The sequence below is a fragment of the Pan paniscus genome, chromosome 21 (assembly GCF_029289425.2).
Source record: "Pan paniscus chromosome 21, NHGRI_mPanPan1-v2.0_pri, whole genome shotgun sequence".
NCBI classification, from domain to species: Eukaryota; Metazoa; Chordata; class Mammalia; order Primates; family Hominidae; genus Pan; species Pan paniscus.
In genome coordinates, this window is record NC_073270.2 from 48,492,316 (window position 1) to 48,504,840 (window position 12,525).

Consider the following 12,525-nt stretch of genomic DNA (forward strand, 5'->3'; position numbering starts at 1 on the left):
TTCACTAAATTATGCTATATTAAAATTTTAATCGGCAAACATAACATTGGTAAAACGAGTACATCCATACACTGCTGTTACCAGTGTAAACTGTCAAACCATTTTTTTTTTTTTTTGCAAAAGCAATATTGCAACACAAAGAAAAATCCATAAAGATGCTCATATTCTTGGCCTCCCAACTCTACCCCCAGGGAATTTATCCTAAGGAAATAATCTGGTTCAATAGAATAAAATGTTCTCTCCAGAAGAACTCCATGGAGGTGCTAATTGTTACATACACAAAGGAAAGAAAAAAACAAGACACCTGGAATTATCGAAATGACTGCAAATGGGGGGGTTTAACAAAATAGGATAACTCATTGGATGAGATAGCATACGATCACTAAGCATCATAACAAAGATGACAAAGTTGCAGAAAGAAATGGGATATCTGGCTTTTTGAGAGAAGCAGAAAACAATCTGCATATTTTAATGGAAAGCATGTAAACAGTATCTCAAGGTGAACAAGAACAAGAAAATTGAAAAGAATTGAATCAAGGCCAGTGGGGTGAGGAATTATTCATTTCAAAAGTCCTTCCAAAATATTGTCATTGTATTGAGTTTTCAATTTTTAAAAAAAATCCCTCAGAAACAATAGTACGAGAACACTGCCACAGCATGCCACCCAAATACAAGGACATTTGTTCATTCTAACTTTAAATACAAAATAAAGCCAAATTTGAAGATGTCTTCTGTGTTATATATTCCACAGTCTTTCACGTATGGCTCTTGTATGTGAGACTCAAGTTGGAATAGCAATGCAATGTTGCATGATTTTGCCATAGTTTCTCCTGTTTGGGGAGTTTGTGTTGGGGAGGGAGGCCAGAGTGACTAGAAATTAATCTCCTCTTTTACTGAATGTGGGGGAGGATCAGCAGATGAGAAAAGGGGCTTTAAGGCCCATTAATGCCAACCTTCCATGGCAGTAGAGGCGCAGGCTGGAGGCACTCACCTTTCACGATCAGCTCCGCGTAGTTGGACACACCAGACCCACCATCAGAGCGGATCACACAGCGGTACTTGCTGACGCTCCGCTGGGCAGTGTCTGCCACACTGACTGTGGCTGAGAAGCGCCTGTGGTTGACCACACGGGTGACCATCAGGGCCGTGTCCCTGCCATTCCATTGCTGCAGAACAGAGGAAGAGAGGGAGAGGAGGAATCATAGCATCATAGGCTTCTAGGTGACTCCCAACACGGATGTCCACCCATCCTCACACCCCTGGGGCTCAAGACTTTCAACTATAAGAAGGGATTTCCAGCCAGGCACAGTGGCTCATGCCTGTAATCCCAGTGCTTTGCAAGGGCTGAGGCAGGAGGATCATTTGAGGCCAGGAGTTTGAGACCAGCCTAGGTAGCAAGCAAGACCTTGCCTCTACAAGAAATTTTAAAAAATAGCCAGGCATGGTGGCACTCATCTTCAGTCCCAGATACTCTGGAGGGTGAGGAAGGAGGATCGCCTAAGCCCAAAAACCAAGGTTGCAGTGAGCCATGATCAAGCCACTGCACTCTAACCTGGGTGACAGAGGAAGGCCCTGCCTCTTTAAAAAAAAAAAAAAAGGCAGGAGTTTTCATGGCTGGTTTGTGCTAATGAGCTGATTCAAGAATAAACTTTGCTAGTGAGCTGATTTGAGGACACAGGCCTGGTGGTAAGAAGAGAGGAAAAAGGCTCCTTCTAAACACTTTGGCTCAGCCTGCATTTGGGGCTGGCATGTAGCCCCTTAACTTTCCTCCCTATTTTCCTTTTTCCCTTAAGCAGAACTCATAGCATTCTTTCAGACAAACTTCAGCAGACTTAGTGAAAACCCAGCCCACGGAGAATAAACACAGCCTGGCTCACGGGCCCTGTGGCTAGTGCCCTGCTACCCCACCCCACAGGCTCTGAGCCCCACCTGCCCTAAGCTATCACCACAGGTAGGGAGGGGATGGGAGCCTTCCAACACCTCTCTTCCTTGGCACATGCTCTTTTCTCTGCCTGGAGGGTCTGGTCTCCCTGGGGACACTCCGTCTTCCGTAAAAAGCCACGTTCAGCTCACAGCCATCTCTAGTCAGTTCTCACAACTGTCACACCATCTCTGGAATCTTATCTATGTATGACACAAACTTTCCACACACGTTTGCCCACAAGTGTTGCCCATTTTACACTGAAGGACTTTCCTCTGTTCATCTTTAGAAGCTTGTCTGAAAGCTTCCCAAGTTGGTAGACATTTCTAGAATCAAGGTGAATACACGTGGGCTTTTGTCTTCAGCATCCTGAGTCTCAGGAGGGATATCCTGAGTTTGAACAAACCTCTTTCACAGTTGCAGGTTATGAGAACTGGTAAGGCACATGCATGTTGGTGCAGTTTGAGTGGATGTTTATTAATGTTATTAACTGGATATTTATCTACTATGTGCCAGCCCCTGAGCTGGGTATTTTTGTATAAATCTTCATTGTGTCTTCACAGCCTTGTTCGGGGAGTGTACAACTGCTGCTCTTCTCAGAAGAAAAATCCAAATGTCTAACAGTTTAACTAAATGTGTAGAGTACACAAGCCCCTTATCCAGGTTTTCCAACATCAAGTCAAGCACTGTTTACTAAGACCATATTCTCAGTGCCTGCTTTAATTTGAAAACGTTTTTCCCCAGAAAGTGAAATTGACTCCTTTAATTATCTGGACTTAGGGAAACCTTATGACTTATGATTCTCATGCCCTGAGTCTCCCAGTCCCGCAACACGATCTTCATTGTTTCCTGCACCAAGTAAACAGTTTCCCCATGTGCATAACCTACTTTCATCTATGTCATCTTTCCTCACCCTCTACAGTGACCTGTCAGGAGAGGGGCACAGGTACAGGTAGAGCCACACTGCTCAGCTCTATGGCAGCAAATGAGGGGAGACCAATACCAGGGGAAGGCAGTGATCATGAAGGCCAGAAACCCAGGGTATCCCAGGCCCCCATCAAAGGGCAGCTAAGAGAGACTTGCTCCAGGCTAGACAGGGAGATTGTAGGTAATATTTTGCTGCTGCTTTTTACTTTTTCACATTCTTCAAACTTTCTGTCTCAAACACGTGTTTGCTTTATACTTGAACATAAAAAAAAATGGTATTGTTCAAAAGCCATGGTAGAATGAGAGGCAGCCATAACTCCCTCCCATGCCAGAAACTAACCAACATGTGGAATAGTTAGTACACATCAGAGCAACATGCATGGGGCTGTAAGAGGAGAATCTGAAGCCAAATGCCAGCTCTGCAGCTTCCAAGCTATGCAGACTTGAGCAGGCAATTTCACTTTTCTGAGCTGGAAAGTTTCCATTTGCTTGCCCGAATAAAAACCAGTAACCAGTACAAGGTAATGGAAGGGGAGAAAGGTCACTAGGGCTGAAACTGCCATCCAGCTTCCTCATGCCTTGAGGCATCTTTGCAGGAGATGGCACAACTTGGACCCCACTATGAGAACCTAGGAGACACCACATGCAATGCCCCGGAAATTCCCAAAGTAGTGCAGGGAGGAAGGAGGGAAAATTCCCGGCAAACACCAGGAATGTATCCTGATTTGGAGAAGAGATCACTAAATGAATAGGAGGGCCTTGGAAGCAGGGGGTCATCAAAAGGAGCCCATCTTCCCCACTGCTGAGCAAGGCATTTCAGGGCCACCATGGGGGATAAGAATGAGTGAGTGGTGAGGCTTTGGCTCAATATTTTCTAATATGAGTTATTTATAACATCATAAACACTTTTATTTTTTCTTTATTAAGCTAATAACAGCTAAACACTACTATGTGCTAAATGTTTTATATGCTTTCTCATTTATTCCCCATGAAAAATAAGGTAGGCACACTTCTTATCGCTGTCATATATAAGAGGAAACTGGGCTGGGCGTGGTGGCTCACGCCTGTAATCCCAGCACTTTGGGAGGCCGAGGCGGGCAGATCACGAGGTCAGGAGATTGAGATCATCCTGGCTGATACGGTGAAACCCAGAAATCAGGTAGCATAAAAATGCACAGAGATACAAATGTTAGGATGTCAGGAAGATGGAGCAGGACATTGAAGGAAAGCCCAAAGTCCTGGGAAATGCCACAAAGAAGCATAGCAAGGATGAGTGCACACAGAAGTCCAGGAAAAATTCCATCAGATAAGGCCCTTATCTACCACTTGGCTTCTTGGAAATTTTCTTCTGGTTCCTGCAGTAGTTTTTCAGATTTAAGTATATCCTTCCTCTGAACTTTTAGGGCATGCTTCTTTTCCTTCTGTGGCAAGATTTTCAAGTCAATATGTGTGCTGTTCTAAAGTGAAATCATCGTCTGGCCCTCTGATTCCATGAGTCAACTCAACAAATGTCCCAGTGGGCCCCAACAGGTGGTGTCTCTGGTTGGGCTCACTGGAAGCAGACTTTGACACATGGAGATTTATCAAGTGCTTTCAGGAGAAAGGATGTAAAGGACAGAGTGAGAAAAGGGGCTAAGAAAGGATGAGATCACAACTGGAGTCAAGCTCCAGCCTGGTCCCACAAGGAGTCATGGAGCATGAAGTGTACCCCAGAGTGGATGGTACCTTGTGGTTGAACTACTGTGTCCATCAGTCATTGGTCAGGGCTCACAAGGCAGAGAGAGGAGGAAACTTCTTACTTGACAGAGGGCAGCTCTCTGGGAAAAGGAAGCTGTGAGGCTTTAGCAGCCGACATGCCCAGTGCTCTAGGGTTGAGGGCACTTGCCTGCAAAGGGGATCTGACCAGGACACTAAAAGCATGCATTCCACTTGGCACTTTCCTGTCTCTGCCTTCTCCTACAGTAAATTATACATTGGGTTTCCTGAAATCCAATGAGCTACTGCCTTGAGATTTTCTGGCAGTCTGTTTCTAAATCTGCTTTTTTTTTTTTTTTTTTTTTTTTTTAACACATGGTGCTGGGAACTGACCTCAGTAGCACACTGGCAATACCAGGTGTGAGCACAGCTGTAATTAAGCACTGCTTCCTATGAAATGTCACTCCATCTCACATAAATAAACCACTCCATAGCTGAGTTTGATAAACATTTTGTTCAACTTAACAAGATTTATCTGAGTGTTTATCAAGTATAAGTCACATTAACTAACAGTTTTGAAGGCTGACTTTGTGCCAGCCACTGTGTTAATGGCTTACATAATAGACTGTTCACTTGATCCTCTTAAAGTCCCTGTCAAAGTTCTTCTCAAAGAGTGGTCCCTGAATCTACAGCATCGGCCTCATCTGGGAACTTGTTAGAAATGTAAATTTGTAAGATAATTCTAGGGCTGATATCCATTTGGAGATGTTGTTTACTGAGGTTGATAGTCTGAGGTTTTTCCCCTTTCTCCATTCTATTATTAATCATGCTGAAAACGTACTCATTAGTTTACAAAACAGAAAATGAGAGAGTGTGGAAGGTATAATTTCTGCCTAGAGGAATTTATAGGCTGGATTAAGATTGTAAAAACAGTAGAAAGAGTAAAACATAAACACTAAGTCGAGCATTGAAATAGTATACTTCATGGAGGAAAACAGGTCTGGCATGGAGACAGAAATGCTCTTAGAAAAATCTAGAGCTATGGTTCTCGAACCATGGTCCCCAGACAGGCTGCACTAACATCCCCTGGGAAATTGTTAAAAATGTGAATTCTCAGGCCAGGCACGGTGGTTGACGCCTGCAATCCCAGCACTTTGGGAGGCCGAGGCAGGTGGATCACCTGAGGTAGGGAGTTCAAGACCAGCCTGACCAACATGGAGAAACCCCATCTCTACTAAAAATACAAAATTAGCCGGGCATGGTGGCGCATGCCTGTAATCCCAGCTGCTCGGGAGGCCGAGGCAGGAGAATCGCTTCAACCCGGGAGGCGGAGGTTGCGGTGAGCCAAGATCATGCCACTGCACTCCAGCCTGGGCAATAAGAGAGAAATTCCATCTCAAAAATAAAAATAAAAAAAATTAAAAAGTGAAATATCTAGGCCCATCTAATAAATTCCCAGACCTAATGAATCAGGAACTTTGGGAATGGGGCCAGGCCATTTTTGTTTTAACAAACCTTCCTGGGGATTCCGATGTCTGATAAAGTGTGAGATAAGTCCTACTAGTAATTCCTATTTAATGAATAAGGAAACTGAGGCAGGGAGTGGTCAAGCAGTATGGCTTTTAGTAGTACTTCTCAGACTACAGCATACAAACCACCTGGGGATCTTGTTAAAAATGCACATCTTGATTCAGAAGGCCTGTGATGGGGATTGGAATTCTTCAGGATATCAGGAGGAACAAAACCTGATATCACTTTGCTGAGGGGCTGAGTTAGGATTGGACCCAGGTGATCTGATACCAGACACTGAGACATTAATCACATCACCCATCTGCCATCTAGTACTAAACAGTACACAGCTACACTTAGCAACTCTGTGAAAGTAGGGTAGAGAGTGCAGTGTTCCAGAAACTTACTTTGTTTGTTCAAAGAATATCTAATGATAACTTGCAGAAAATGACTGCTTCACAGAAAACAGTTTTGGAAATGCTGTGATAGAAGCCCAGATGCCTAGCTTTCTGGAAATCTTGGAAGACCTTAAGTCAGAAATATATATGTGAGAAGGAACCGAGTATCTTCCTATATTCTTGGCTATCAGATTCTTTTAATGTATTATTAAGTTATGGCATACCTGGTATACTATTAGGTTGGGGTGAGGTTTCCTTATCCCCACTCTTTCAGACTAGAACAGTAGTTCCTAAATTTTAATGTGCATCAGAATCACCTAGAGGGTAATTTAGGAGGTCTGGGGATAATTAGCATTTCTAATTGGTTCCCTGGTGATGCTAATTCTGCTGACTTTACCCTGGGTCTCAAGGACTTAAAAGCTGATGTCCTCTTAAGTCCCTTAATGGAAAGCAAGGGGCCAAATAATACCACAGAACACATGAATGGAAAAATTCCTTTAATCTAAGACCACGTCCTGAGGATGAGCAACTGGTCACTGCACCAACAGTGCCCAGCTAAGAGGCGAGAGTTGTGGCCCCCAAATCCAACCCATACTCTATTGGCAGAGCCAGGAGTTCTGACTACAGCCATGAGTCCTTACTGAGCCCTCTTGGAGGGAGGTCACTTTTGTGCTTTGCCCAAGGGCTCTATCTGCATATCAAGCTACATATCTAAGGAGCTGCATCTGCCCAGAAGGTGAACTCCTTTTTTTCCAATTCATCCATACAGGAGGGATACATGTTCTAAATTGAAGAAAGGCATTTTACAGCCTAATCGGTGGTTCTGCTTAATCCCATTTTATGTTTATGTTTCTCTGATTATGTTGCCTTTGAAATCTCTCTTTTTCTTTCCCCTTTTTCAACTGCTTGCCTTGCTCTTTAAAAACAACTCAAATTCCAACTTCCCTTGGCTTACTTTGTTTTATGTGGATAAGTCGGCTTGGTTTGAGAGCACACACTCCTTGGAAGAACAGGGGCTGTAATAGCTACACTTCAAGGTTCTGTCCCCAGCACAAGTGCATCCTTCCACCCCCAGGCAAGACCCCTCTATTTTCAGGAACCACCTAAAGAGGAAGGCAAGAGTTGCACCTGATGCCACAGAGAGTGCTGTTTTCCTACCGTCTGATTATCTATCAAGGTTTCTGTAATGGCCTTGCCATTTTGCAATTCCCCATCCACTCTCCTTTAGTGTCATGACATTATTTCCTTCACAAAGAGGTAAGACAAGACTACAAAAATGGCTGTCATTATTTCAGAAAGAGCAGGAAGCCTTGAAATTGACTTGTAATTGGCAGAAGTGGAAACAGTACTGTCTTTAATAAAAGGAAACCATTTCTGGTTTTGCACAACAGATACTATGACTGGTTTACAGAAGATATTCTAATGCCGGATCCTGGAAGCCTTCAGTGTGTTGGTTTGAACTTCTGGCATCAAAATAATAAAAAAAAAAGATAAAGATAAAAATATAAAAATAAAACAAAATAAAATTAGGCCCAGCATTTCCAGCTGTCATTTGTTCCAATTGCTCCAGGAATTTCCTGGCCAGAAAATATTTAGGTGAAATTCCCACAATTCACTTGTAATGCATATTCTTTTCACTTCTAGTCACCCTGCTGCCACAGCATGACATTTGGAAACTTGCTAAAATCTAGCCCATTGATTCTCTTAAGATCACATTTGTACCTTTTTGGCAGTCTCTAAAGAATAGCTTTTGATTATTCTTTATTAAAAGTCAGAAGAAATAGAAGTAGACATAAATCATTTTTGATTAGCTGTGCTGAAACCCTTCCAAGAGCCCTCTAAGTACGTGGCTGACTGCTCATTTTGGGTTGATTTCTGGGTTTAGAACTCCTGCAAAGAGTCAGGAGGGACCTGGCGTAAGTCCCACAGGGCTTGGTGGGGGACAAAGGAAACTAATGAGAACATGAAACTTAATGCTGCTTGCTGTGTGGTGAATAATAAAGTTCTTTGTCTCTGACCCAGAAGTTTCATGTCTTCTGCCAGCATCTATGAAACTGTGGCAGTCTACCTTGTGAGCCTCCAAATAAGGTAAAATCTTAGGCCTTTCATAGTTATTGATAGACAGTTTCAAGTGGGCAGTAAGATTTTTGTGGAGGGAGCAGTCAGTATCATCAAATCTGAAAAGAGAAGTATAAGGCCTGCAATGCACCCTTTGGCTATAGCAATGAGGAAAGCACTGGGGACATTTACAAGGGCCACTCCTTGGAAGAGGTGGCACTGAAGAAAGCCTCATTCCAAGTGTAGACATCACATTTAAAGAATCTGGCTAGGAAGGGGATAAGAGAATTAAGAAGGCAACTAGGGGGTGGGGAGGCAATTCAAAAATAATTCCAAGGGCATTTTATTTCATTGATCTCATGTAGATTTGAGAAATTATACTTAAGTATCTAGTTCAGCGGCCAATAAATTTAGAAGTGTATAAATATATGCTAAATAAAGAAATCTGTTTTTAAAAAGAAAGCCTCCTGTATAGAAGGAAAGGCTGGAGTGTAACCCAAGGCGACAGGGCCATGAGGTAGGCATGGAAGAATGAGCCCAGGACTGAGAGAAAGGACCTATGTTTCTTCACACCATGCTTCTGCTGCTCACTGCCGGTGTAATTCCGAGGATGTCATCTACCCATCTAAGGCTCAGTCTCCTCACCTATAAACAGGGCTACAATCACATCTAACTGAAAGACTGGTTATGAGAATTAAATACATCCTATGTGTAAGCACTTAGTAAACATCAGCTGTTATACATAGTATCATTACATTATCATCATTGCTTAGTTGCAGCGTGATCACTAGATTGTCAACAGAAATGCCACACAGAAGGGATGTCTGGTTCAGATGCAGGCAGGTAGGAGGAGGAGCTGGTCCCCAGAACACTCACAGCCTCAGAGGCCAGCAGCAGCCCTGCAGAAGCAAGGAAACAGGTTTACTGGGCGAACCCGCTGCAGTAAAGACTGATGCGCCTCCTCAGCTCATCAACCCTGTTGCAGCTGCTGCAGTGCAGGCAGGAACCTTTTCCTACGAGATTCAGATCTGCTCCCAGTCCAGTGAACGCAATTTGTCTGAAAACATACACTGTCCCTACAGAGATCTGCACAGGGCGTTTGGACACATGGCTTCATTTCTGAGACTCTTCAAATGTTATTTGTCATAAAAACCCCTCGTGGAGTGAATCCTTTGTAGGGAGGCCTGAGAGTCAGCTCCGTGGTGGGGCTGACAGACTCTGCTCTGGAGTCCCTGAGTAATTCAAGGAAAGAGCCCCATCCACCATGCTCCTTGATAAAGACAGGAGGACACACATAAAATATTTCTAAACATGCTTCTGGATGAGTAGTGTCTGATGGTGATGATGGGGGTGTGGGAAAAACCTGTGTCCTCACTGTTGGAATTAGCTATGCCAAACCCAGCAAAGGCTTCTTTGTATACTAGGAGTATTCTGTAACTGGGAAAAAGTGACCGTTTTTCTTTTTTTAATAGCATTTTGCTTATGTTAGTTTCCTGTATTCATCTTAGAATATTTGGATAAAACAGAAAAGAATAGCGATGAAAATAAAAAGCTTCATAATCTATTATTACAATCAAGTGTCTTAATATGTATTTCATGGAGTTATAGGAGTGTCTATGTATATACATATGTATATACAGATTATATATATTTATATATTATGTACATGAGCATGTATATGTGTATATATTTTTTCATAAAGCTTAATATTATATGACTCTATAACTCATCCTTTTCACTTACATGTTATGAAAATGTTAAATATACTTCTAAAATCTGATATTTAATGATACCATTCTCTCATTTACTTAATCAGTCTCTTTTGCTGAAAATTTAGGTTCTTTCCAGCCTTTTGTCCTACTGAACACAATTGCAGATACATTTTTGTCCCCATCTCTAGATATTTCCTTAGGTAAATTTCCATAAGTAAATTTACTCATTGGAAAAATATGCATATTTAAGGCTTTGGATATCAACTGCCTAATTATCTTGCAGAAAAGATGTACACATTTATATTTGCTCTGTGCTACACTTATAATTATGTTGGTATAGCCCCACCTAGTTGTATCCTGAATGTCATTTTTTAAATGGACTCCACAAAACTGTAGACCACTTTGTTTAGTGGCTATTCCCCTTGGCATGCACACCATCTCCTTGCTTGAAAAATTGCTTGCAAAGTTACATGTCTGGATTCCTCAGGCCAATGTATCACATAAGGAATAAGCAAGTTATGACTGAGCCCCTTCCACCACAGACCACGGCATCATACACTTCACCTCAAGGAGAAATGATCCCAGGACAAGAAGAACCTGCTTATAATTTTTTACTAGCCTTCTATCATCCTTTTCCCTGATTCACTACAATTGTTCTAGGCTCATGTGTTTGCATTTCTGCATCGGTCCTGTCCATTGACTCTCATGTAGAACTTGTACTATAATTCCACAAAAGCCAGCACCGGCAGATGGGGTCTTCTTAAGACATATAAAGTTTCCAGAGGGGTGCAAAACAGGGGCATTGGCTGGTCCTCCTTTTAACTTATTAATTTATGATCCAAAACCACTTAAGGAAAAGCAAGCTATAAAGTCCCACTCTATAGCATTCCACCACACAGGCAACAGGGATTTATCTCAAACTACGAATCCACTGGCTCCTTTCTAACCATTGCCAGAAAGAAGGGCCACCGACATACCTGCTATGCTGGAAACGACATCTTTATTTCCCTGAATTACAGCTGGCTGAGATGAAAAGTTACCACTTTCAGTGACTTAGTGAAATTCCTCAGCACTCAGAAGCTACAGCAGGAAGTAGCACTGCTACACAGTAGACCTGCTGTAGCTGTCTTATAGAGACTCTTTTGGCCATGATGGGCCTGTTTCATTTGCTTTGGAAATTCTCAGGCTAAGTCACCCCAACCTTATTATATGAGGCAGAACAACAGCGAGAGTGCCAGCCACTCCTCTAGTGCTTGGACACATCTGAAGAAACATCTCAGGAGAAACTGGCCACTGCCTTGGCCTGTCTTGGATGGTGGCTGCGATCATCTCTGGGGTGGCAGGTGTGTTGATAGGTGCCTTCTTTTTGTAGAAAGATGTTAACCTATGTGATGGTTAATTTTATGAGTCAACTTGACTGTAACAGAGTACCCAAATTAAACAGTATGTCTGGGTGTGTCTGTGAGGGTGTCTGGATGAGACGAGCATTTGAATCAGTGGACTCAGTAAAGTACATGGCCCTCCCCAGCGTGAAGGGGCACCATCCAATCTTTGGAAGAATAGAACAGAAAAGCATGCCCCTTTGCCTCCTCCCTGACTGCTTGAGTTGGAATAATGGTCTTCTCCTGAACTTGGACTAGAATTACACCACTGCCATTCCTGGATCTCCAGCTCGCAGATGGCAGATCATGAGACTTCTCAGTTTCCACAGTCACATGAGCCAATTCCTGTACTAAGTCCTTTCCTTCCATATAGGAAGGACATATTATATATGGAAGGAAAAGACTTACTATGGATGGAAGTGTTTACATCTATAAGGAAACACTTATTAAAAAAACTATGTATACACAAATATATATTAATACTTACATATAAATATTTTCCTTAATATATTTAATAAATTTTTATAATATATATTTTATAAAATATATATTTTCTTTAATGAGTGCTATATAAAGATTATATGTATTTTTATATATACATATATTTTAAACATATAAATATATTACATATAATTATATATTTTTATATATTATATATGTTATATAACATATAACATAATTTGTTATATAACATATAACATAATTTGTTATATAACATATAACATAATTTGTTATATAACATATAACATAATTTGTTATATGTATAACATATAATTATACATAATTTAGGATAACATATAATTACATATGATTATGTTACATGATATATAACATACTATATATTATATATGAAAATATATAAAATTATACACACACACACACACACACACACACACACACACACACACTGCTTCTCTGGAGAA

The 12,525-nt window shown here is 41.7% G+C and overlaps 1 protein-coding gene across 14 annotated transcripts in view; it reads right to left on the reverse strand.

Annotated features, from left to right (window-relative positions):
• The window catches only part of PTPRT (protein tyrosine phosphatase receptor type T), a 1,127,644-nt gene that overhangs the window by 691,398 nt on the left and 423,721 nt on the right, over window positions 1–12,525 (reverse strand). For all 14 annotated transcript variants that reach the window (XM_034947434.2, XM_034947430.2, XM_055104674.1 and 11 more), the window contains exon 6: window positions 992–1,166. In XM_034947434.2, the coding sequence (XP_034803325.1) occupies window positions 992–1,166 (175 nt within the window). The remainder of the gene's footprint in view (window positions 1–991; window positions 1,167–12,525) is intronic.